Raw genomic sequence first — 27,771 nt, 5'->3', positions numbered from 1 at the left:
AACTTGGGCCAGTGAAGCAACGTCCTCCACAACTAGACTGAAGAACAAAACAACAGCAACTTGTCTGTTCCCCTTCCCCCAATTCCCCAGCGCTGCTCCCATCCCCCCAATTCCCCAATAAAAATCTTCAAAAAAAAAACAAGATCCTCACCACATTAATCCCAACCAGAGGCTCTAGAGTGAGAAGGTTACCCAAATTCAATGGATAAGAAAGGAGAAAGTAATGCCAGGGGCAAATTAAGGTACTTGGTCAAAGAAGAAGGAAGGGATAAATGAGCAGTAAACATCCACTACAACGGTGCTCTTTTCTTTAACCTAGAGGATTCTGAAACAGAACCCCAGTAGCAAGAAAAAATAAATAAATAAGAAGAAAAATCAGTTTAAAAATTGATTAACATCAAATTTACTTCTCATTTAATGTTAAGCTCAGAGGTTCAGAGCACTCCTTGGTATCAGATCAAAAATATATCAGTATATATTTTCTTGTATTCCTTTAACAATGTACTGTTGGTGGAAATGCCCCACCCAGGGTGGGAAGAAGCAGTAATGTCAACAGCAAATTTATTATACACAACAGTATTAATTGATACTTACTTTAGTCATTTCATAGATTAGGAATGGAAATTGAAGCCGATAATATAGATGCAAAGCAGTAAAACTGGGTAACAGCAGATGACTGAGTGTTATCACAATCTGGATAATGCTACAGTAGCAATCCCGTGGCCATGCTTAACTTTAAAGGGATGGATGAGTGGTTTTCTACTATAGTCCAGAAAGAAAGGGGAATGGGAGTATGTGTAAACTGCACTTAGGACTATATAAATGCATAACAATTGGTGAAACATTTAGGAATTAATGGCAGGAGATTTTAAAGTTGGACTTTCGTTGCCATTGAAGCACATTTTTCTTTCTTAGTTCAGTTGTGAATGAGAGGATTTTTGAGGAAGGCAATACAGAGCAGATATAGTCACAGAGTCAGGTCAGCTATGTTCTTAGCCTGGCTCTGCCACACACTAGCTGCCCTTGAGCAAATCACTTTACCCCTCTGGGCCTCAGTTTCCTCACCTTTTAATTGAGTGCAATACAATGTGTTTTTTTTATAGGACTATCGTGAAAATAACAACAACAAACTGTGTATAAAACTGAATACAATGTCAGGCAAACACTAAGTATTCCCCATAGCTATTAAGAGTCCCTAATGTTGGATCCACATTATTCAATCTCAAGCCATGGATATATTTAAAAATTAAAGTTTTTATTTCATTGTCGTAAAAATAACATGACTTGAATTCGACTCATTTGGTGGAAAAAACTGACCTGAAAAAGGCATGGAGCTTGTTATAGACATTATTCTATTTAGTCTGAATATTCATGTATTTTCCTGCAGAAACATTAATATCTCTGATCATGGCTACTGTCCCTGACTTCAGAATTGTTCCATAACCTGTGTCAAATGCACAGTGTTACTATTTTAAAATATTTTTTTAAATCACTTCAGAAACACATCTATCCCCTAGAGGTGTAGGATAAAGGATTTTGTGTCTTTATTTAAATCTCTGCAACTGATCCAGGTGATTGTGTGATCCACTGGTGTCAGTCATTAAAATGACTTATAAAGACAATCGATTTTTCCCCTTTACAGCAATGAAAAGGGCTTTGACATAAAAAGAGAAAGTATTGGAATCACTGAGCTGTTGGTTTATTTCATACCTTTGTTAACTTTGATTTTTTTTAGAGCATGATTTCTCAAAATATGCTATGAATACTTCAGCATGACCTCTGTTCCTTATTCAAAATTTCCACACCTCAATCTTAGAATTTCCAGATTTATGGCCTTAGAGTCAGCATCTAAACAGGATCCCAACATGATTCTTAGGGATAATAGACTGAGAAGCGCTCCTTCAGATGTTAAGAACAAGCCAGCCTCTTTTTATTTCCTCTTGCATTAGTGATTGAGTCTCACCCCATCAAATTTCTTCCCATATGACATTACGCAATGCATTTCGTATTCCTACTTTCAAGGGTATCACTTGAAGTCCCTTCTATTTTATCTGATATGCTTTTTAGTCCCTTGGCAGACTTAGCTGTACCTTTCTTATCGTTGATGGTCCCTGCCCACCCCGGGCTTTCTAAGTAGCAGTCTTGGAACCACTCCTGGGAAATGAAAGTGCATCAACCTTCTTTGGAAAATGAATCCAGAGAGAACAAGGAAGAGTAAGGAAACTCTTGTTCTCATTTTAGAAGTGGCAGGAATGTAACCAAAAATGTATTTTTTCCTTATGACAACATCTGACCGAAGTTATTAAGAGGCGTGAGGTGATCTCTATGGTGAAATAATACTATAGAGCTTCAAATGTTTCAAAGGTAAACATCTAAGTAGACGTTGTTTTGTTACCTTAGAGTCATTAACTTCCAACTGGCCATGCTTCTTCAAACTGGCAAAACATGGCTCAGGAGTTGGAAAAATTGAAGTTTGAATCACAAAGCCACAATAAACCAGTTTAGTGAGTCATTCATGTTATGTTTTAAATGGACATTTTCTTCATCTATAAAATGGATAAATAATATGCACATCAAAGTTCACTTGGATTAAATGAAAAATGTAGAGGGCAAAATACAGTGCTTGCCATTTTGTATTTTATTTAACAGAAGGCTATCTTCTAGAATAGGACAATTTTCTTAGGAAAATATCTGCAGATGACAAAATCAACATGCACTTGTCAGCATCCTCATGTTAGCCTCATACTAGTCCCGAGTTACTAGCCCCAAGAAAACTAAACTGTTTGCTGAACTATCTACAGATAACTTCTGTGGGTGTCAGTGACAACATAAATGGTAAAGCCGACATAAATATGAACTTAGAGGTATGAAATTGTTTATCCAACTGGCTGTTTATAAACTCTGTTGGATACTGTAAATCTGACATTCCCTGTTGCTTGAATAACTTGGCACTTCCTTCTCTGGCTTATCACATACCTCTGTGCCTGTACTGGACATTGCTTTCACTCTGGTTAGCTCTAATCTTGATTTGCTGTGAGAGACCCAGTTCGTCATTCCTAGCTCCTCTTAAATATCTCCAATAGCAGTTAAACAACACCGAAATACTCCTCTGTCAAATGGTTCAAGAGATCTTATAAGTCACCTAGAAAGGACATTTCTTAAACATAAGAATAGTCTTGATATAGATAAGATACACTATTCTCTATTACTTTTGTGATGGAGGGACATGTGTGTATATTTGCACCTAAGCATATGAAAAAAATTGCATGCAAGACAAGGTTTCTCAGCATGGATCATGTGATTTTTTTTTTTTTTTTACTATACCACATCTGTGTTCAACAGTTCAAATAATTAAATCTGAAAAGATAAGACCTTGGGGTAAATGTGCTGTATCCTGAGATGTCAAAGACTTGCACTTTCTGGCAGAAAAACAACTAGAGAAATCTATTACCTGTATTTTTTGTCTCTCTCTCTCTTAATTCCTAGAATTTATATCTATTTTGCTTCCAGTTGAATCTTTGGGCTAACTATATTTGGTGCTGGAGCCCCTTTTAACATTCTGGATTTTCAATGTTATCTTGCTGTCTCCTCACACGTATCATTTCTGTCATCAGCGTCTGCTTTTACAAATCATTTTAAATTTTGTTATGAAGGTCTAAAACAATGAATGGGTGTCTGGGTTCCAGGGACCAAGCCATTTCCCACTAAGACTGTGGGTCGTAACATGCATACTGGTGAGGCCTCAGTGCAAACATGCACAGCAGCTACACTTTACAGCCTGACACACAAGTTAGTTGAGAGCCTGCACACCATTCTGGAAAGTTAGGGTTCCCAATTTCTAGACACTACCCATTAATCACCTCAAAGTTACTAAGGTGAAAGGATGCCTGGATTGTCTGAGGAACAGCAAGAAGGTCCGACTGGCTGGGAATAGGAAGCCGGGTGTTAACCAAGGCGGTTAAACCAGAGGGAGGGCTGTGACACAGACAGAGCTGAGCGTAGATGTGAAGTAACTGATGTTCCATGGAGTTAAGTAACTTATCTGAAGTTAAAAGCCATGTAAGGACTAGAGTCAGGGTGCAGAGCCAGGTCTGACCTCAAAGCCCCTACTGCTTGCATCGCGTAAACATAATCAGAGCGCAGAGTTGCTCTGGGCAAACAGGGCAGAGGAATGGGGAACCTGAGAATAACGTCAGCCTTTATCATACATTTGCTTAGAGCAGCGGTTCTCAACCTTTCGCAGGGGTCACCTAAGACCATCGGAAAACATATTTTCGATGGTCTTAGGAACCGAGACACCGCTCCTCTATCCGTCTCCAGGCCCACATGCAGATACGCCCACATACGAGTACCCGGCGACCCCTGTGAAAGGGTCATTCGACCCCCAAAGGGATCGCGACCCTCGGGTTGAGAACCGCAAAAGGGAAACCTTGTGTTCTTCTAACTGCCCGCCCAGTTTCCTGAATGCTCTTCCTTTCCTGGCGATTAAGGGACGTGGCTACATGCCAAGCCTAGTGTCTCTTCTGCTTAGCTGTCCCAAGCTCTCGTCCTTGGCTGAGATACAGGGAGGAGGTGTATTGATTTCAGCTCAGATATTCATCTGGGTCGTTCAGCCTACATTCAGCAAGTGGCATTCTCTTACTCCTGGAGGCGGAGAGACACTGTCAGTCTCTCCCTGGAGGACACTGACTAAATGTGGTGAGGCTGTTTGTTGGCATCCCTTCCCTTGTCTGGGTTTGTTTTACATAATACCGTGTCACAGCTCTTCAAGGAACAATACTGGAAAATGCCCAGGCGCCCCTCCTCAGGACGAGTAAGAAGGAAACATCCATACTTGCAAAAATGCGGCTCCTCCCAGCTCAGTTCTCAGCAGGCAGATAATCAATTTCCCCAATACCCAGCCCCTCCCTCCCTTCTCCTGTCCCTCTTCTTGCCACATCCAGCATGGTGACCTGTGACGAAGACACTGACAGCTCCCAGGTCTCTAGGACGGAGGTTCGCAAGGGAGAAACCTCTCCTAGGACTCAGTTTCTGCAGTTCTAAGATGAAAGAATTGAGCAACTTGATATCAAAAATTGCATATTTCTATGATTGTGTTATTTCAATGACATGAACCAAAAACAAAAATCTGTACAATGCTTTTAATGGAAAATTACTATGAGAAAATTTCAAATTAAGAATCAAGCTACTGGAATGCTATATTGTATATCTGGTATTAATTGTGTGGTGTTGGATATATAATTTTAACTCTCTGAGTTTCAATTACAGCTAGATTAGGTGATTTTTGAGATTCCTTATAATTCTAAATAGTCTAAACTAGATGCTTTCTCTTTTCCTACTAATATAAGTTTTATTTACTCTAAAATGATAGTGGTTAACGGAATGATTTTAGAACTAAGAACAAAAAGAGTCTGCTTATATACTACTCTTTATGTATCAGTGCTTTTTCTTTGTAAGAACAATGGCTAAACTATACCAAGAGCAATGAGAGTCTGTGGGGAATTTTTTGTTGCTAGAATTTTATTTGCTGCTTTACAAAAGTTGAGCTAGACATAAGCTTGGTGAATTTGACATCGGGGTAGACCACCAAAACTGACACATGGGTAACAAGAAAAAAAGGATACTACCTTTTTTCATAAACAAGTTGAAAACATTACCAAGAGTATCGTCCCTATCACTGAAAAAAAGTAAAGATACTAATAGTTAACTTAAAACAGCTATACTTTAAAAAAAACATTAAATTTGTTGGAGTGACATTGGTTAGTAAAATTATATAGGTTCAAGTCTACAATTCTCTAATACATCATCTATATATTGCATTCTGTGCAGCTGTATTCAATTCTATAACATCCTATTTAGCCAGTTTGTACACATTTTTCCCATTAGAACTACCATGCCACCACATCCAATATATTGCTAGGGGATTGTTGAGGCGAAAGAGCTATACATTAATGTTAATAAATTCTACAAAGTGCACATTCTGTAGAAACTGCTTGATAAGAGATTTTTTCCCTCCTAAAAGGAGCACTACAGAGAGGACGAAAGAGACTTCTACTGGCTCACTATTTAAACAGCAAATTCCAAGCAGGGCGCAATTTCTTTAATGTCAATGTGAGTTGCTCCTTGAGAAATCTCCCTAGATCAAATGGCTAAGAAGTTGTTGCCTCAATTCTGAGAGAACAATGCTACTTTAGCAAATAACATAGCTCTTTAAAATTAAGGATTATCATGATTTTCTATCTTATTCATTGCAGATCATAACAGCAGTTACCCCATAGCAAGGGTTGGTTAGCTCTGAAGTTTATTCAGAAACTCAAGCATGGGAAAAGAGAGAGAAAATCTAAATCTTTAATGCATAAAAACATAGTTCAACTTTACGACTCATAGTTTAGTCATTTAAATGACAGCATTAATGAAAATCATAAAGCACTACTCAGGGGTAAACTGAGAGACCTAGCTCCTCGTACATGCACTGTGGTGTGAACCATGATATTTGGTAAGCATCTGCACCCTCAGAGCTCTATTTTCTCACCTGTAAAACAAAGAATCAGGCCTGATCTCAAAATTCCCTTTCATCTTGGACACCTAGGATCAAAATCCAAATTCTAATTCAGTGATAAAAGCATTGTCAGCTCCCTATATAATTTGTCCAAAGACAGTTTCAGTTTTGATGAGCAGAGCCTTACACCATTGTTCTTGATGCTGATTAGACATGGAACACCATCTGTGAAACTCAAGCAAGTGCCAACTCAAAAAAAAAAAAAAAAAAGGATTTAGAGGGCTTTTGATAATCTCCTATATCAATCTTACAATTGCAGAAGCCAGATAGGAGGCAGATACCACAAACATTGGTTCACATGATCCTTTTCTCAAAGCAGTTGCTCCCAGAGTCCCACTTTGTTCAAAAACACAATCCTCATCTTCCCTGTGGACAGGGGATGCTGGGAATCAATCCCCTGATCAAGACTGTCCTTTATAAAATGACAGAGATGCAACACTCCAGGGGGCAAACAGGTTGATACCAGAATTCATGCTATGACATATAAATTGAAAACCAACCAAATGTAACCAGAAAATGGATGTGGTTGCCTGCTTTTCTCAAGATCTGTTATCTAATTGAATTAATTCTATTTTATAACAAAGAAAAAAAAAAGAGAGAGAGAGAGAACCAGAAAGGAAAAGGAATTTACCCGAGATCACACAAGATCACAGCCAGGTAGAAATCAGAACCCAGGTCAGCTGACTCGATGCAGTGCTTTCCTCATCAACAAAAAAACTTTTCTTTATTTGGAGAAGCTGAGCTTTTTTAGAACAATGTAATGTACAAGTATTTTTTTATAATGGTAATGATTTTTGACGGACACCCTAAAAATTTCCTTCAATATCACAAAATGCAGAAACTCCTGGGTGAGAGAATTCCAGCAGGGAAAGACAACAACGACGAAAATACTTAAAATTGAGTGCTTGGGCATAGTACAAAGAGCAAGTGAGGTTAAGTTTTTAAGCCTATAATTTTGCAGAGTATCCCCAGGAGTGATTTCACATCTCAGGAACATTTTGTGATTTGACCTTTTGCAACCATTGCCTGCAGTTGACTGAATTTAAACGTTCTTTTTCCAGCTGCTCTCAAATCCATTTTAGAAAGCTTGGTGTTCTGGTAACATTAGTTTCTCAAGCTCTGTACAGTCATTTCTTTAAGAAAATATCAATGCCTGAGTTAGATTAACCAGATCTGGCTTCAAACACAAAGCTGCTCCAGGCCCATCGAAAGAGTGTAAAACAACAAGAAAGCAAAGTGTTCCATCTGACTGACATGCTTATGTCTCCAGAAGAGAGGTTTCTTCTTCTTCTTTTTTTTTTTTTTTTTTTAGTATTAGTTTCAGGTGTACAAAACAACATAGTAATTTGACATTTACACCCCTCACAAAGTGATAACCCCAACAAAGTCCACTACCTATCTGACACTGTACATAGTTATTACAATACTATTGACTATATTCTCTATGCTGTACTTTACATCCAGTGACCATATATATTTTTAACTATAGCTGACATTCAATATTACTTATATTAGTTTCAGGGATACAGCATAGTGGTTAGTTATTTATATAATTTATCAAGTGATCCCCTGATAAGTCTAGTACCCATCTGACACTACACATTGTTTTTACAACAGTATTGACTATATTTCCCATATTGTATTTCACATCCCTGTGACTATTTTGGGACTACCAATTTGCACTTCCTAATTCCTTCACCTTTCTCACCCATCCCTGAACTCCCCTCCAATCTAGCAACCACCAGTTTTTTCTCTGTATCTATAAATCTATATCTGTTTTGTTTATTCATTTATTTTGTTCTTTAGATTCCACATATAAGTGAGATCGTATATTTGTCTCTCTCATTCTGACTTATTTCACTTAGCATAATACCCTCTGGGTCCATCCTTATTCTTGCAAATGGTAAGATTTCATTCTTTTAATGGCTGAGTAATATTCCATTGTATAAATGTATCACCTACTCTTTATCCATTCATCTATTGGTGGACACTTAGGTTGATTCCATATCTTGGCTATTATAAGTAGTTCTGCAGTGAACATAAGGGTGCATATATCTTGTTGAATTAGTGTTTTGCATTTGTTTGTTTAAATACTCAGAAGTAGGATTGCTGGGTCATGAGGTAATTTTCAGTCCTGACAAGATGTGGACAAAAACAGAACTACACACTCTTGGTAGGGGTACACACTGGTGTAAACTTTTCAGAAAATTATCTGGAGGTATATAAAAAACATACTTTACTCCTAGATAACTGAAATAAGCACTGCAGGGGAAAATAAAGCTATTTTTTTTTAAATATTGCCTTTAAATTGGCATCACGCATTCCTCAAGGTTTGTTGCATTTGACTGTCAGAAATGGGGGATGGGTGAAGCAGGAAAGGGCAGTGGAACAAGCTAAAAATGATTTACTTCAACCAAAGGAGGAGAGCTTCCAGGAGGTTGTGGAACAAATTGCACCATCTTGAGGCAAGAGCAGTGGTCGTTTATACTCCGTACGCTCAGGTGGGGTGGTCTTAATCTTTTACTTAAGATGGTTCCACTTAGGCCAAAGGCAACTGTCCAGAAAAGGGATCAGTGGTGGGCTGTGAGCAGCCAGCTCTTATACTACCTGGGGAATGGGTGCCTCCGCTCAGAGGTCATGGGAAGGAGTGGATATTAATGTTCACTGCTAGGACCGTGGTGTCAGATGGGCTGGCTTCAAAAATACGAGTCCTGTCAATAACTGGTTGTGTGATTTGGGGCACGTTTCTTAACTCTCTGAGTCTCAACTTCCTTACTAGAACTCACCTCATAGGATTACTGTAAACATAAAAAGAGTTAATACATATAAAGTGCTTGGTATAATTCCTGAATCATAATGAAAGGTCCATTAATATCAGTTATTACAAAGCAGGGTAATTTTTGCAATGTAATTAACACCATTCTGTGCATATAAGCACAGAAGAAATGCTACTAAACATTCAAAAGGCAACTACAGTTAAAAAGGGTCTTAGAATTTATCCATATCAACCAATTCTATCCTCATAAACATTAAGCAGTTGAGATTCATCAAAATAGATGGGTATTTTATCTTAGAAGACAAAGCTATCTAGCAGCAGACTCAAGACCCCTGCCTCCCAAACCAGTACTCCTTCTGGAGTCAACAGCCTGTTCATTTTGAGCCAGTAGTTAGGATCATAGATATAAAGCAAAACAGTGTAAAGTTAAGTAATTATTGAATGTAATTAATATAGAGAACTGGTTTGGGTAACTGGGAACCCTGATCACAAAGAAAAAAAGTCCCTTTCATTTCTTCTTGAACCTCATATAATAGACATATTACTTTTAAGAGGATGGAAACTCATTTGTCTGGAATACCAGCCTGTCTGACTCAACAAACTATACTAGACTTTTTCTCTTGGAGAATAGCTTTAGACAAAAGAAACAATATTTGCCTCCAGAGGCTAGTGGTTTCTCTAGGTTCACACAGTGAACCAAGGTATTTGCTAATATATCAGTTCTCTGCACTCCTTTACGAACAAACAAACAAGCAAACAAACAAACAACATCTATTAGTTACCAGCTTCTCTCGCTTCCTTGTCTTCTGAAAAAAAAAAAAAAACACTACAGATTCTTAGTTCAATGTGGCCTTTTGTAATACAATTCATTATTTGGAGGTCATCATGTATCCCAACAATGCAGCAAATAAATTCACCTGGGATTTTATAAATCAAACAGCTCTGGCTCAGAAATCTACAGTTGAAAATACAGATGAATATATTTTCCACGTCAATCCATCCAAAGGGAATGCAATTTCCCAGAATCATTAAATCTAACGCCCACAAACATCTGACTAGAAACTAAAACATGTTTCTATGTAAGTGCAGAGTCATTCATGGATGCAGAAATTAGACAGGATCCAGTCCTAGGATTCAAGGACCAGTGACATTAACAAGGTGGAAAGACTTGGGTAAGTTATTGGAATTCTCCCAGTAAAATATAGATATCATACCTATTACTAAGGCTGCTGTGAAAAACACATCTGCTAATAATGTGAGGGAGAGTGTTTTGTAATCTTTCAGAGACAATATATAAATGGGATGGGACTTGCAGCTTCCTAAGGACAGCTGTTGTGCAAAACAGTTTCACGACATTGGTAGATAAGCTTCCCGTTGAGTGAGATAGATAGATAGATATCTCAGCCTCTGTTAAAGGGTTACCTATAACAGTCAGGAATAACAGTAAAGAAGTCAGCCTCCTTCTTGTTTATATGAACATCAGTGTATCCATGAAAAACATTAATATCATTTTAATAAAGTTCACAGATTTGTGTCACAAAATTTATCTGTTCTTTTCTGTTCTACTTGGACTATAAAGTCCAGACTACATATCAACATGGCTTGGTAGTCAAGGCAACAAAATACCCTTTTATGTATGGTTACCTTGTGCTTAGAGTATTATTTTGATACCAGCAGATCTCCTAATTTACCTCTTTCAGAAGTCCCATTTCAGGAGAAATTCTAAAAATTAAATCATATTCCACTCTTAGCTCTCATTTGCTTACTGGGAACATTTTCAACAGCTCAGAAGAGAACTACCAATAAGGAACACATACAAAAGTATAGTTATATGTGTTTCTGTCAACTTTGATAAGGAAATTTGACTGGTGTAATAGAAGTAGCAGTGGAAATCTGAGGAATCCTAAGAAAGACAGCAGTCATTTACCTCCAGTCAATCTTAGGTAAGTGCTAGCTCAGGAAGGATTTTCTGCTCCTTGGAATAAGAGATTATAACTGAGTTGTCACAACTGTATTCCCAAGGCCACAGAAAAGCAGTCAGTATGTTGTACATTCTGTCATTCTGGCATAGAAATGATGAGACTGCAGTTCACAGAAGACATGAGTAGAAATCCTGTTTGTGACCTGCAGAAAGCAGCAAGATTTCCGCATAGGAAAAGCAGACCTGCAAAGACTCCCCGGAAAATTGAATCTTTCTCCATGGGCAGCCACACTTCCCTCCCTCTTGCCTTATATTTTCCTGATGCATTAAACAGGAATTCCCAGGCTTTAGAAGTACTGCAAAGACAAGATTCCACTCTGCTTTCCTCCTCCTTTATTCATTCTGTTACTTGGTTGGCAAAGTTGGGACACTTGACCACTTAGGTGTTACCTTATTGGATAGATCTAATAATTTTCTGCATCTGTTATGCATTTGGTAAGCTCTCTTGAGTCAAGGCATAGATTAATTTTTAAAAGTTAATCCAAAAGTTTGTCTCATTCAGTCTCTACTTTAGGTACTCAGTAAGCGCCAGCCAGCTATTTTAAGCAAGCATGTTGGTCTTGAACACTTAGCTGTTCTTCTGGTTGTTAATACCAAAGGTTAGGTTTGGATGTAAAGAGTAAGAATCCCATCTGTGACTACACACTTATCTCCCAGACCAATACTACTAGCAAGAAAGATGACATTTGGTCTATCTGTTGAATTTATGAATGTATCTCACAAATGGTTCCAAAATCAGGAAGAGAGAAATGCTATTTAATGATTATAACTCAACACCCAGAAACCTCTGCTTGACATGACTAATCATTAGAGAAATGAAAATAAAAACCACAAGGAGATAGCACCTCACCCCTGTCACAAAGGCTATCGTCAATAAATCAACAAACAAGTGTTGGTGAGGACGTGGAGAAAAGAGAACCCTTGTGCACTGTTGGTGGGATTGCACATTGGTGCAGTTACTTTGCAAAACATTATGGGACCTTACTCAAAAAATTATAAATAGAACTACCTTATGACACAGCAATCCTTGCAAGAATTCTGGAATCCAGCTCTGTTTCTAGGGAATTTAACTTGAAGCAGCCCCTGTTTTGCACCATGATTCTATGCTCTGTTTCCTCAGTGGGGATGTCAGAGGGAGTCTTTAAAAGATAGATTTAGCCTGAAAAAAATAATAAAAACTATACTTTTTATTTTTCATTGTATTTCCCCCAATTGTTATTTTATTCTTTTTTCAACATATGAGCTTAAACAATCAACAGATGAAATACAAATGGGGCAGTTTTGAGATGAAAACACGCATATTAGACTTGACCTGGAAGACCTCCACTGTTCTGTTTAATCAGCCAGGCCCTTTGTTCTCTTCTCTTGCTAATTGGATCTGGCTGAGAAGCTGAAATCACCAATCAATTCTTTAATAAGCATAATGCCGCCACTCTTACGGAGGTGGTTTCTCTTCCCTTTTTTTATCTTAGCAAGCAGTTAAGATTGCTAACAGCTCACTGTGACCTGATAGCCACCTTGCCAGAGTTTAGCAAGGTATCCAGTAGAAATATTTCCAGAAGCAATCATTTCTAAAGTAAAAGTTTAATAGTTTGAAAGCCCATGTTGATCTCCACCTTGGTCTTAAATGCTTTTGGTGTATAGTTCACCTGGGAGTTTCTCCATGGCTTTCTGAGTGATTTATTCATTTAACAAATAATTGTTGAACTCCTTCTATGTATCAGGCACTGTATTAGGTGCTGAGAGCAAAGCAGTCACAGCAAATTATAATCTAGAGTGTAATCCAAATATTCATGCCAATCATATACCTTTCATTATGGCCAGCTCTATGACAGTCTCAGATGATGTGAGATCTAATTTAGGACATTTGATCTAATAAGGGCTTCTCTGATGATGGGATCAACTAATGGACATCTAAGAAATAATAGAGTTAATTAAGTTTAAATGAGTATAATAGAATTTGAGCTAAGGGAATCAGCATGAGAAAGACCCTAAGGCAGGAGGTGGCCAGGACTAGAAGGAACTCCAAGAACCCGGGTTGGAGTGTAAAGAAATACTCTTAATATTTAAGATGTGGCTGGAGATGCAGTCAGGGAAAGGTACATATAAAGTCTTATAGGGCAAGTTGAAGGATTTTAGTGTGCCCTGATGTCAATGGGCAATTATGGAAAGGCCTGAGGTGTGTATATGTGTGTGACAAGATCAAGGAGAAGAGAGTATTTCAGAAATCTCAGGCAATATACGCAAATGAAGACAAAACAATGATCAAAACCCCTTGGGAGAGAAGAAAGTAAGTCCAGTTGGGTGGGCACAAAATGGGGAGATTATAAGTGGTATGAGACATGGCTGAGATGATCCAGTATGGAACAGGACAAAGTAGACTAGAATCACATGTTAAGCAGTATGGATTTTTATACTGAACAACTTGAAGGGAATGAGTGGAAAGTCATTCTAGGAAGATTAATTTAAACCAGCATTGCCCAACTGAGCTCTCCACAATGAGGTAACTTGTCTATAATCTGTACGGACACAATACAGTAGTCACTAGGCAACATGTATTTACTGAACACTTGAAATGCAGCTTGATCAACTGAGGAAATACATTCTTATGTATTATTTAATTTTAACTTTTATTTAAGATGGCTACCATCTTAGCACAGTCTAGTCACACTGTAGAATAGGTGTGTGTGGTAGTGTGGTTATGGGGGGAGGCAGTTAAAAAAGGGGTAAGGAGATGAGTTAGGGACCTGGGAAAGATATGATGCCAAAAAGAATAAAGACAGAAAAAAACTATAGAAGCATGAAATGAAAATAGCATTTAATTTACTTTGTCTAAGGCTTAGAGAACATGGAGTAATGAGAGAGAAAGATCTAGGTAAAATTCAAATTATAGACCACTCTGTCTGCCAGGCTCAGGAGTTTGAACTTTCTCTGTAAAGGAGCACAAATCTCTAGGTTTTGTGAAATCTGGCATCATTTAATCAGAACTTCCAGAAATGTGCTTGCCAGAAACTTCATCTAATCATGGTGTGTAAGATACATGAGGATGTGTATGTTTTATGAGAGCCTTGTGCCACTGAGTAGTGATGCTGTATTCATGTCTTCCTTAGCCTGAGGGCTCCTACAGGCCAAGGATTAGTTTTAGCTACATCTTCTCCTCTCTTGACCTTGCAGGGCCTAGTTGCTGGAAGAATGTTGACATATTTCTAGAAGGGTTGATGCCAGCCTAAACCACCACCAGCAGTGATAGGCAGTGATATAGGGTTAGCAAGCATACAAATTAGCAACTGATTAAATACGAAAGTCTCTTGTCCTCCATAATGTTGTAGACTCCTTAAGTTCAGGGACTGGGATTCTGCTCAAGGACTTGGTATTCTAGTCTTTCTTTTGGGTACACGAAAAACCTTGAGGAAAGCTAGACGACAAATGAGAGGCAATCTTTAAAAAAAAATAAAAAATAAAACCTTTTTCCCCGCTGCAGTACTTATTCCAGATATCTAGGAGTAAAATGTTTTTTATATACTTCCAGATTATTATCTGAAAAGTTTACACCAGTGTGTATGCCTACCAAGACTGTATAGTTGTGTTCTTTGTCCACGTCTTGTCAGGACTGAAAATTACATCTATTTTTGTCCCCAATTCAACAGGCTAAAAATGAAATATTATCATTTTACTTTGGATTTCTCTGATGACTACAGAAGTTGAGATTGTTTTCATATATTCAGTATCCATGAATGGTTCATATTTTTTAGCCTAGTTTTAAAAGTGGGTTTCTTTTCTCAATAATTAATGAGAATTCTTTATGTATCAGTGATACTAGCCTTTGATTCCTTATTTACTTTGGAAATACTTTATTCAAGCATGATATTTTGCCTTTTAAAATTATTTACAGCAAAATATTTATAATATAGATGTTCTAAGTTTTAAATGATAAACCTGCAATTTGTATTTTCCTTTATACCTTCTATGTTTTATGTAAGCTTGACAAAGCTTTTTTCACACGATACATTATAAAAGTATTTTCCTTGTGTAGTATTTATATTCACACTTAAATTTGGATCATTGGGTGATCTTACATTTATTTGTGTGTGTTAGGTAAGGTACAGGCCTAATTCCAGAAAACAATTTCCACAAATGAAAATGCAGCCAATCAACTATTCTGGGTTCGGCCTCAGATTTAATAGTTGAATCAGGAGTGATTTAGGCAGATCTAGTGCATTGTCTCCGCAGATCACTGTCTATCTGAGTTGTAGTCAGAGAGAAAGTTGTAGTCAGAGAAAGGAATCTTGTTTCTGTTTAATCCATTTGATTTAGGATCAGTTGTGAAGTTCCACAGGTCTTAATGTCTAATTATACCTTCAGAGTTAACCTAGAGAATAACACATGCTCTATTCATTATATGTAAGCAGAGTAAGAATGAGGAGAGAACAATAAAGTGAAGTCGGAGCTTCTCACTATTGTGACAAAGCGATTAGGCTGTTTAGAGAAAACATATGCAAACCATTCCACCCAGTGTCTACACATAGTAGGGCCACATTACTGGTAACTAGAAAATAATTATTTTTATTATTTCAGATGTTCAGTAGAGGGGAAGACTCCTCTATCTTGGAATAATCAGGTTTTTAAGGGGAGAGAGGTTCATCTATGAAATGAGTTTAAGCCCTCTAATAAATCTGAATTTTAAAGCTTTGATATGATTTAATTACACTAAAGAAAGAATAATTGGAGTTCATTGTTCACTGATATTGATGGTCTCTTCCTGAAATTAGATATAAGGAGCCTACAAAAAATAAAGAATGGGCGTTTATGAGTGTTCTTCAAATTATATGTCCTCTCTCCTCAATCACAGCCTGGGTCTATTATATTCTACATTAGGACAAAAGCAGGGACCAGACTCATTTATAAAACGCTATGACTTTAGATATTTATGTTAGAGTAAATCAATGGAATAAATCTGAAGTGGCTGAGACAACCATCTTTGACTGGGCTGACATTTAAACCTCTGGGCTTGGAGAATTACTGATGCAGCACCTTCAGGGGATTTGACTTTATAGGTTCCTCTGCCCAAGAATTTTTAAAAAATATAAAAAGTGATGTGTCCTTAGAGATAAGACAGGCATCAGGCTGTCACTGTGAAGCTGCTTTACTTTTAAATGGCCTATTCCCAAGTTTGAATTTTTAATCTAGTGGTAGAAAAGCTTTGGCATTCCTGGCAAAGATGGAGGATGCTCAGAAGCTATTTCCTTAACATAGAAAGCCACAGATAAATGTGAAGCGGGAGTTTAGATTCTTAACTAAAGGGAAGAGAAGAATGGAATCAAGATAATTACCTTGTTAACTTGAGGCAAAATTTAAATTCACCTTTACGAGAGTCAGGTCATTGATGCTGGAGTGTAGACCCTCATTTATTTTCATGATGAGGAGTAAAAAGGAGATACTAAAATTGTCTAGATTTAATATATTATAATTTGTAAAGTTTCATTTAACACGTTTAAAATGTGCACACCACTTTCAAAGACTTGGAAAATAGGCATAAAAGTACCCTCTGAGTATTATTTTAAAAGAAAACCTCTTTCTTTGTTTTTTCCTAGCTTAAATTCACCTCTGGTATTCAGATCAAAGAAATGGAGGGGGGGGGGTAGGAAAACATTAATATGGATCATTTCAAATCAAATGTCTTTGCTCCACAATCATAGCCTGTGTATATTATATTCTAAATTAGAACAAAGGCAGGGACCAAACTCATTTACAAAATGCTTTGACTTTAAATAGCTCAAGTCCAGATAAATCAACAGAGAAAAACAAAAGCACAATGTCAGGGAATTAATCAGAATCTAGTTATCATCAATGAGAAATTTGTACCTTCAAGTTTTTACGGGATAATCACTAAATAACTTCTGCGTATCGATCTCCGAGAGGGAAGGGATGTTCCAAGGAAAGCTAAATCCCCCAGTTAGCGTCTGGGTCACTGTCACTGCCTTAATGAGGTCTCACTCAGACAAGTAACAGGACATTAATCCACGAACGGACAGTGTTACGAGCTACCCCTAACCCCATTGAGGCAATACTTCCAAGCAGAGCCTTGACTCCCTCAAAGAGGACCCCATGAGGGTTCTCTGTGTCAGCAGCTTTGAAAGGTGTGGAGCAAGGCTTCAGAGTGGGAGGAAGGACTGGAGGGAATAGGAATAACTCATCCTGCCAAGTCAATCTTCTCTGCATGACGCTTCTACAGTACCTTATTTTCAAATCAGATCTAAATCAGCCAAGTAAGTAGAGAAACATAGGCACAAAGCCAAATAATTAAAATGAAACACATGATTTGGTTTTCATTCTCCATGCCTTTTAGGACAAATTATAATTTAGTAAAGAAAAAAGAAGCACTATTTGAAAATGGTTGGTCTCCCATGGGTTCACCTCATACTGCAAGAGCAGATAAAGTCTTTGAAATTGATATTTTCTAAGAGTATAAAGAACACATAAATATATAGTAACTGGGATGTGCCTCCATAGCATATTTTCTAAATTCAAAATTTAAATTCCTTAAAACTTCACTTGGAATCATACAAAATGAAGGACATGAAATTTGAAAAGCAACACATGCATTCTGATTGTAAAAAATCAGACACTTCAAATTGTGGCACATTACACTGCTCTCATGCATAACTATATGGTTATCCTTTGATTCCTTTGTTACTCTAATCTCTGAATTATTTACATAAACCCTTTTTCTTAACACATATTCCAAAACACAGCTTCTTGCTTTTTTGTCTTTTTTCTTTATGTGTAAATTTATAACTGTATTCATTCATTTGATCATTTATGCAACTAATGCTACCGAACACCTATTTAGAATCAAGCAGGGTGTTGATTACTGGTAGTGCAATTATGGGCTAAAAGAGGCACCATTTGTGGACTCATGCAGATAAAGTCTAATAGGAGAAACATATTACAAAATAACCACCTGAATCAGAAATTACAAATTGAAGTAGCTGCTATGAAAGAAAACCAGATGATCCAATAAAAGCAAGAGGAAAAAAAATGTCTTAGCATAGGAATTTTATCATAAACCGAGTAAACTACTCATTTACAGGTGTCAAGCACCACGATATTCTTTCTGATTTGTATGGAGACAGGACCTGAGAACAAGAGGAAATTGTTTCAAATCTTAGGATTCATTTTAAGGAAGAGAAGCACAGTGTACAAACACTATTCCTCTCCTTTCCCACCAAACAAAGACATTCATATTGTGTATATTAAGTAGGCAGAAAAGGCACCATCAACAATCACCTAAAAGGGAGGGAATGACCACCAAGGGTCCTGAGAAAGCTTCCATGGTTATGGATATGCTCTTCATCTTGACGGGGTCATGGTTTTATGATACACTTCTCGATATGTGCGATGTAATGCATGTCAATCACACCTCAATAAACATGGACACATTTTTAAAATTCTAATGTAAAAAAAAAAATCACCTAAAAGACGAAAATATGATCAATATGCTAAAAAATGTTTCCTTCTATCGAGTAGTCGCATTGCCTTTAAAAAGATCAGACTTCAGTTTAGTTTGGAATTTGCCTTTTGTTTTTAACCCAAGTGGGTGGAAGATAAGTTTTCAACACACCCATCTAGAACTCTCAGTTTAAATGTGTGAATACAAATATTGAAGATAGGCTTATTTTTCCCCAAATGCTTTCCAGCATCTGAGAAGGGGCTGCATGATGCTATCTTTGTTCTGTTTCAGGAGATTATGTGGTCATGTCTGTCTACTTTGACCTGAGCCGAAGAATGGGCTACTTCACCATCCAGACCTACATCCCCTGCACACTCATTGTTGTCCTATCCTGGGTGTCTTTCTGGATCAATAAGGACGCCGTTCCAGCCAGAACTTCTTTAGGTGAGAATCATTTCTTTGTGTTGCAGTGTCCCCAGGTAAGTACCCAGAGCAAGTAATCTTTATTCTGCTTTCTAAGTCGATTTGCTTGTAATTCATTAAAAAATTACATTAAATGTCATTTGTTTCATTTTAAAGAAAACTAGCATTTTAAAAAAACAAACAAACCAAAACAACAACAACAAAAAAAAAACAGTGCTAAATGTTTCCTATTTCTGATTTCCTTAATTACCTCAACAGGCTGTTTTTAGTAAATTGTCTTAATAAATTTAAGTTAACAAGAATGACCACAAAAACAGCCTCTAATTTCACAGATTTGTTTTGTTTTGTTTTGGTCTCTGGGCAGTTATATGATGGAGGTGCTTTCGCCAGCTCGTGAGAGCTGATCGCTTATCCTTTTCCAACCATTTGACTGAAAATGTCAAGTTGGCAGCCTGACACTAGCCAAAGTAAAAGTAGTAACACCATGGAAACTGGTAAACGCTAACCATCGCAGCCTTCATTTTTTGCCGTTACATATTTATCATCAAGAGTCAACCGTTACATATTTATCAGCACACTGCTGGCTATTAATTAATAGCAACATACACAATTATCACGATGGCATTTGAAGCCATACATACATATTAATTGTCTTTTTACAGAAGGGTCACTAAAAAGATTACTTTGGGTAAACATAATTACCTGTGAAATTTTGGGAACCCATCCTCACACTTTTAAGATTATTTACGGTTAGCTGAATCTATTGTATATGGTGATATTTATCTAATAGTTTCCCATAATAACACCTCTGACAAAATGACCTGCACCAGGCCCCTAAGACAGAAGGCAGAAATGATTACTGAGGGGGCGAGGTTAGGGGGCATTGGGACAGGGCATAATTTATATATCTGTCCTCTTCCAAATCTAATTTAGTCTTCCATCTGTTTCCAAATAGTTATTTTGAATTTTTTTCTGTTATATGCAGTACTTTATGTTACAATTCCTATTCAACCATTATAATAACTCATCTAAAACACTATATGCTGAAACAAATGAAAACTATGTTAAGCCTATTACTTTAGGAGGATTAATTGTCACTGTGAGTAGAATGTGTTACATTAGATGCTATGATGCATCTCACATCAGCATGCAAACGTCTTTTTCATTCCCAGTATGGTGGCTGGCACGTAGCTGGGAGCTCAAGGAGTATCCAACTAATGTATGCACTTATGAATGGAAGGACAAATGGATGGCTGCATTCCATTTATCTATCCCACAAATATTTTAAGGAAAAGATTTCAAATCAATTTTTTAAAGCCCAAACTCCTAATGATCAAAATCCCTCTTATGGCCACTCTGATAGCTCATTTCAAGTACTGATTAAATGAGTGCTCACTGGCAAACGGCCATGGTGGGAGGAGGGATTGAGGTGAGTGAGCTGGGAGAGGAGGAGTGAGGGAGACACCCCTGAGCGAATAGCAGGTATGTGCTCCTATTTGCTGATCACTGACTACAAGTCAGGCATGTTCAATGCAATCCCGATTTCTACTCTTCACAACAGCAGCATGTAGAAGTGGTTGTTACGATTATAAAAATGATCACATTTTTTAGAGTTAGGGAAGCAGAGTTCTGCAAGGTTATAGGACACGAGTGAGGCAATAATTATTTGTGGGTGTATTGAATGAATTCCAATCATGCCTCCCTTCCCATTACTGTGGCTGCGAGTCAAGTCCCAGCAGTGGCCCAGGTACCCCCTGTCTTGGTCACATGACCCGTTTTACCTTGCCTCTCCTCAGGTATCACCACTGTCCTGACAATGACTACCCTCAGCACCATCGCCCGGAAGTCACTCCCCAAGGTCTCCTATGTCACAGCAATGGATCTCTTTGTGTCTGTCTGCTTCATATTTGTCTTCTCTGCTTTGGTGGAGTATGGCACCCTGCATTATTTTGTCAGCAACCGGAAACCAAGCAAGGACAAAGACAAAAAGAAGAAAAACCCTGTACGTATAATTTTCCACTGGGACCATTTACATTGTTGTTGTTTTTTTTTTGCAGGAAGACCACTTGCTTTTCTTTCGGTTTGGTCTTGCTTAACCTATCTGCGGGTTAAGCCTCAACACTTTTGGGCTCCAAGATGAAAAAAGAACGTGTGACTTTGACAAGGTTATAAGGATTCGTTATGGTAATTAGTTACTTGGGAGAGCTCTGAATCACTAAGCCAGACTCTTACTCTCTTCTTTCATGGGGAATATAAACACTGCTGAGAAATGCATCTATTTTCTGGCTGCCATTATTCTGGGTTTCAGTCATTTTCATCTTTCTGCCCATTTAGCGTAACATTTTTAAATTATTGATGTTTTAAGTTAAAGTTTTCATCCAAAGCTTTCCACTATGAAGCCACAAGATTGTTGAAATTTCAAGAATCACCACACTGTTGCAAATAACTTAGTGTGTGTGTGTGTGTGTGTGTGTGTGTGTGTGTGTGTGTGTGTGTGTTGCTACCAGAGGACTTTTACTGGTTTCATACTCAAAATGTATCTTTTTGTTTTAAAAGAAATGGTTCATCTGCTGCTTGGGCAACTTATTTAGCCTCCCCATGTTGTCATCATCTCATACATAAAACGGGTATTGTAAAAAACACATAGCTAATGGAGCTGTTGTGAGAAATGAATGTGGCAACAGAGGTAAAAAGCGTTACATAGCACCTTACATGCGTCTTTGCAGCTAAAAGCTGATGACAGTTACCAACCGGGATTGATTTCTGTGATTTGAAACAGGGAGGATGACTTCGCTTTGCCACCAAACTTTAAATAGAGATGACGAAGCACAAATTTGAATGCATAAAACAATTTTCATTTATTATTAATGTTGAATAGAGCATGTAGCTACCCATTTACCCTCCTAAACACAGTGTCTGGCTCATGAAAAGCTCCCTGAAGGTCAAGGTCCATTCCCTTCCAAGACAGGGGCAGTGGGATCCACCCAAAGTATAGCCGTTCCTGGTCTCCTGCTTAAAGGCTGTGAATGCTAGGATAGTGGCTAACTATCTGACCCACAGACTCTGGGGAGGGCTGAATGGTAATGAGGGGATCTAGCTGATTGTAGCTTATAACCTGATGAATCTCCAGGAACCCCAGTGAAATTCTATAAACGTCGGATGTTCATTTGAATATAAGAATTTATAACAGATAAAGAAAGAAGCATCGTAAGTCTTCATGATTAATACAAAATAGCCACTTATCTTTAATTTCCCAAATATTCACCATGCTTTGTGCAGTCCTTGCCTTCCCCGTCTGTCCTGCCTCTCTCTGCCTTTGCATTTTCTCTATCCTTGAGTTTCCTTGTTGTGTGTGTTTCTTTTCTCCCCCTCCTTCACTTTCCATTTCATTTTCCTCCAAGAAGATGGTTCTATTGATACTCAGCATTATCACCTGCCAGCGGTAACACGGGGATGAGGACTGGCTTTCAAACAAGCCTGAAGGGTCCTCTGGAAAAACCCTCTCTCCCTCTCTAACAGCTAGGTCACTGCAGAGTGGATTTGGTGGCAGAAAAAGAAACACTTGGATTCCTTAATACAGGGTCATGAAGAAGACAGGAAGGAGAAAGGGGATTAAACAAACTGAGAAAACAGAATGACCTGAGAATTTCATTCATTTCCCCCTTTTAAGCCAAGGTGTAAATGAGGCTGAATTTTCGTTTTCCCATTTAACATGTCCTTTGGTTCATTATTTCTGGATTCACCTATTAAGGCCTTCTTGATGATAATTAGAAAACAAAATCACAGTATTTCTATACAGAGAAATTGGGAAATACGGAAAGATTCCTCACAAATGAAAAACATTGGCTTTTGCAGTTAGATAATTGTGAATTAATTTATTGGAGATTTCAGTAGCAATCACCAAATTCCCTTTTCCAACTTCAGGCATATACTTTGTTCCAAGTTCACAAATGTCCTTTTGTGTTTCTGATTTCAGTTCCTTTCACTTAATATGTTTTCAAAATGTATTTTTAATTTATCTTATTTTGTCTCTTTTTTCTTTTATTTTTTCCCTTATTTTAATTAAAAAATGCAATTCTCTTTTCTATCTACAAACCCAAAGCTTCTCCGGATGTTTTCCTTCAAGGTATAAAGTTTTTGGAATGGAAATTCACTGCATGCAACTGCTGAACTTGAGTATTAATGCTTACATGGTGTTTTATTTATTTGTTTGTTTTTTATGAATAGATATTTAAGCATTCCACTAGAGATTACACAGTTAAGATGAAGAAAGTTCTGATACATTTCTAGAGTGGATTCAGCAACCCTACACTAATTCAGAAGTTTTGACCTGATATGAAACGTAAAGCTACAAGTTCAATAAGATGCCATTAGTAAAGAGATAACCTCTTTAAACATCAAAACCAAAATGTACCCTTCCTTCTCAGATAAAAACGGAATCCAATTTCACTACCCACATCTTCCATATACCACATATACCATACATGCCCTTAAAATTTAATTCTGTAAATCCTAATTCAAAACATGATTGCTTTTAGATGTGTAAATTCAATAACCTCCATTTATCTAAACTCTACCTGTCAGTTCTATGAAAATCATACTCTCTTTGAAATGCTTTAAGTTAAAACACACATCCCTTCCTTCTAGGGTGATACAGAAGCCTTTTGGCTGTATTATACAATATTACAAGATTTCTACTCCCAGTTGAATTGTGATAGCTCATTCTGAGACACTAGGATTTGTATTTGTATTATCCCAGAACTATTAATAACTTATGTACATTAACATTAAATAGACAGACCATTGAGTCTTATAGCAATTTTATAATAGTTTTAAAGGTAAAAAGTAGCTAAGCATTCAGTAAATTGTTACGAGTTTCTTGTCAAATGCAAAAAAAAAGTTTGAAAGGGAGTAATATTTTTTTCTGAATTTTTGCTCACATGTAGAGTAAATACTGCTGACATTCTAAAGCTTCTAGATGGTGAATGTTAGACAAAGCACATGTTCCTTTAAACCATAAGCCATGCCACTGTGGTATATAAACTAAGGAAATGTCTATGTTTCTTTATACTTTAACATTTTATATTAAAAGCATTTAATACATTTGCATAGTATAATGGAGTTTACTATGTGCCTATAGGTAAGCATGACACAAAATTTAATTTCAAAATTGATGCATTTTTATTTCTTTGTTCTACTCACATGCAACATCATTAAATGCCTTCATGTAACCAACCTCACATCTAACCTTTACTAGAACAAGATTCCATGTAGTTGTTTGATTTAAATCTTTAAACTTTGAGTTGTTGCAGTGATAAATCTTCTTGCTCTAGCTATTAGCTTCATGGTATTATTTTCAGCTGCATTGCTTAAGCTCAAAATTTGAAATCTGCAAATGTGCTACCCTTCTAAGTTCAATTTTACCATTGTAGATCACAATGTCATAGCAATTTCCCGAGTACTCATTTTCAGATTCATCATTCACATTGGTACCATTGTGGAGAAATAGCCTGGGATTTGTCAAGTATAATGAACTCTGATCCCTCCTCTTCCCTACCCTTGTCTCAGGCCCCTACTATTGACATCCGCCCAAGATCAGCAACCATTCAAATGAACAATGCCACGCACCTTCAAGAGAGGGATGAAGAATACGGGTACGAGTGTCTGGATGGCAAGGACTGTGCCAGTTTTTTCTGCTGTTTCGAAGATTGCCGAACGGGAGCTTGGAGACATGGACGGATACATATACGCATCGCCAAAATGGACTCCTATGCGCGTATCTTCTTCCCCACTGCCTTCTGCTTGTTCAACCTGGTGTACTGGGTCTCCTACCTTTACCTGTAAAGAGATGCGGGTTTTATTGATATAGGTTTTACTCACGAAATCTCATAGAAAGAATGTGTCCTTTCTAAGTCCACTTAAGTAATCTTGTGTGTGGTTTATAACGATCTGAATTGGGTTCTATGTTCTAACCTGGTAAACTGTGTTCATGTCACTGTTTGCGCCCGGCTCTCCTTTGGTGAGTGTAATTTGAACTATAATATTTCTGTGTTGCAAACCTGCAAGGCAAAGTGAAATTAGAGCAAGAACATTGAAATAAAATAAGATATTTTCCAGCTACAGTAACTGCGATAGTAAAACTATGACTCTTTACAGTAGTGGCATCTTCATTCAATTCAAAATACAATTAGATGCAAAAAGTCCAAAACTATATACACTTATGTTCATTTGGGGTCAAGTTGTGATAAATTTGATCCCAACAGAATATCTCCCTCATTTCAGACAAATCATACCTCACTTTCAATATAAGAACCGAGACAAGGAATCTATTACACTTCTATCCCAAGATAGGAAGAACATTTCCTCCATATCACATGTACAATGCTGTAAATATTTCAATAACGTAGAATGCTTCAAGTTTAATGCATGCATCTCTTTAGAGCCAAAAATCAATGGATTGGGGTTAACATCATAAAGCACCATCTTTTATTCTGTGTGTGTCTGGATTATGAAAGAATCACAAATGTCTTTGGGTTATAAAAGAATCATGAATGTAATTATAAGGGTTTCGCTTTGGAATTGGAGGGAAGCATTTTCACTACTGTCTCCCTTATGCATGAAGATTGAAACAGCTTAATTTATTTCCTTGTATGACACATTAAAACATTTTAAGTAAAATACAGACTGAATATTCGACATCTGCCACCTCTCAATATGCCCAATTACATAAAGCATAGAGTAACTGTATGCGCTTGCCACTGTTTTTTCTTCTTTTTAGGATGATAGATCTTAATAGGATTTACTCCCCATCTCAACATCTGCTTTTAGTGATCGTGAGTGCCTTGGGGACAGTATCCTTGTCATTTCCTCTTTGGGTCCTCAACATCTTGCATAGTGCCTGGCACGTACGTGGTGTTCAATGAATATTGTTGGAAGTGAACTGGCCCACCTGTGTCTGGTGACTCTCTCTGTGCTGGCCTGGAACCAGCGATTCATCTTCTCACATAGGCATTGTCAAGTGGTATTTGATCTTGTAGAAATAAACAGAAGGATCCAAAGAACTTTGGCAATTATATTCATTATCAAAAATTTCTTTTAGCCAAAGCCCATATTTCTTTAAAAACAATATTCATGTCCTATGTTTACATATGAAAAATGAGTCTACTAGGAAGTAATTAGAGTTTGTGTATTGTTTTTCCAGGTTTGGGGATAAGTTAGACTTGACCCTCCACAAACGCACTTGAGAACATATGACAGGCATAAGCAAGATTCACACTTGTCTAGTGTTCAGAATGTAGTATTTTTTGCTCTGTGAAGAGAAAAAAAATACACTGAAGATTAAATTTTAAAAATAAAATAACAAATGAATGACTTACGAGGAGGCTGAACCTTTGATTGTGGCCTCATTAAACCATATTCTGATCATATGAAGTAGGTGTCTCAGACATCGAGACATCTTCATGTACTTATCCCGAATCCTTATTTTTCTAAAATAGCACCCTTTGTCAGTTCTTTTTTTTTGGCAATCATTACTCTCAGTCAGAATTCAGTCACAGCTGGTGAAACTTTATAGATAACCTAAAAAGAATAGAAGAGAGAGTGGCTTTGTTAATATAAATCTATATAACGGTATCATCAAGTCAACTGGATGAATCTTGAAACACATTTAGCTGCCAATTTTACAAACCTTTAACATGTCAGTGCTCTAGTATATAACCTCAAACATATGTAAATAGAATGAATTATTTTCTTGTTTTGAATTGTTAACATATTAAATGTTAACTCTTTGGGAGAGTTGTTGGCAAATTTGCAATGGTAAGAAATGCGTTACTATTGTCAACTTGAAATGTATTCCATCATGGGGATACTCAAAAAAGCTAGCTTTCCAATTGTGCATAGTGTTGGCAATATGAATATATAATACGTATAATCTAATTCTTAATTATCAGCTGCTCCCTGTCTATGTATTTGAAAACCTTTTCGCAAAGGACTTGCCTAACATGTGGACTTTTACAATAAAAACGCTGCATTCTAATCCATGGTGGCATGCCAGTGGTCTGGTTTGGACTTGTTTTGTCTTAAAGGTTGTGACCTCTTTCCTATCTCATTCCTCAATGCAGCTTTCTCTTAATGTCTGCTTTATTCATGAGCAGTGCGATCATGTTTTGCATCGTGATGCTCCTCACTTCAAAAAAATTCATAGGTGCATTTGGGGTACGGAGTGGAGGCAGAGGCAGAAATGCCATGAAGTAATTAAGCTCAAGACTTCCTGTATCTCAAAGCTTGTAATGTGGTTACAAATACGGACCCTGGTGTCAGATGTAGTCGGGGTCCCAAATCCACGTTTAGCAGTTGCTGGACAATTGTCAATTCAGCCTTACTAAGTGTCCATTTGACCAGCTATAAATTAGGTATACTAATGCTGTCCTATGTAATGACACACAACAAATGGTCGAAGGCTCCCTCCCACAATTCTAGTGCCTGTAGTGCTCTGCTCCCATGTGTCTCCATCAATCAGCTCTCCTCAAAGAATCCAGCAGTAGTTCTATATGCCTTAAGGTGACACTACATCATGGGGTTTC

The 27,771-nt window shown here is 37.4% G+C and overlaps 1 protein-coding gene across 1 annotated transcript in view; it reads left to right on the top strand.

Annotated features, from left to right (window-relative positions):
- GABRG2 (gamma-aminobutyric acid type A receptor subunit gamma2) overlaps positions 1 to 27,228 on the top strand; it is a 93,379-nt gene extending 66,151 nt beyond the window's left edge. Inside the window, exons 6-9 of the mRNA XM_019630866.1 lie at positions 19,058 to 19,210; positions 20,986 to 21,191; positions 23,292 to 23,315; positions 24,758 to 27,228. Of these exons, the coding sequence (XP_019486411.1) occupies positions 19,058 to 19,210; positions 20,986 to 21,191; positions 23,292 to 23,315; positions 24,758 to 25,033 (659 nt within the window). The 3' untranslated portion in view covers positions 25,034 to 27,228. The remainder of the gene's footprint in view (positions 1 to 19,057; positions 19,211 to 20,985; positions 21,192 to 23,291; positions 23,316 to 24,757) is intronic.
- The last annotated feature ends 543 nt before the right edge of the window (positions 27,229 to 27,771 follow it).

Source organism: Hipposideros armiger, unplaced genomic scaffold (genome assembly GCF_001890085.2).
Source record: "Hipposideros armiger isolate ML-2016 unplaced genomic scaffold, ASM189008v1 scaffold_959, whole genome shotgun sequence".
Lineage (NCBI taxonomy): Eukaryota > Metazoa > Chordata > Mammalia > Chiroptera > Hipposideridae > Hipposideros > Hipposideros armiger.
Note: the sequence above shows the minus strand (reverse complement) of the source record. Positions and strands in the feature narration are given on the sequence as shown.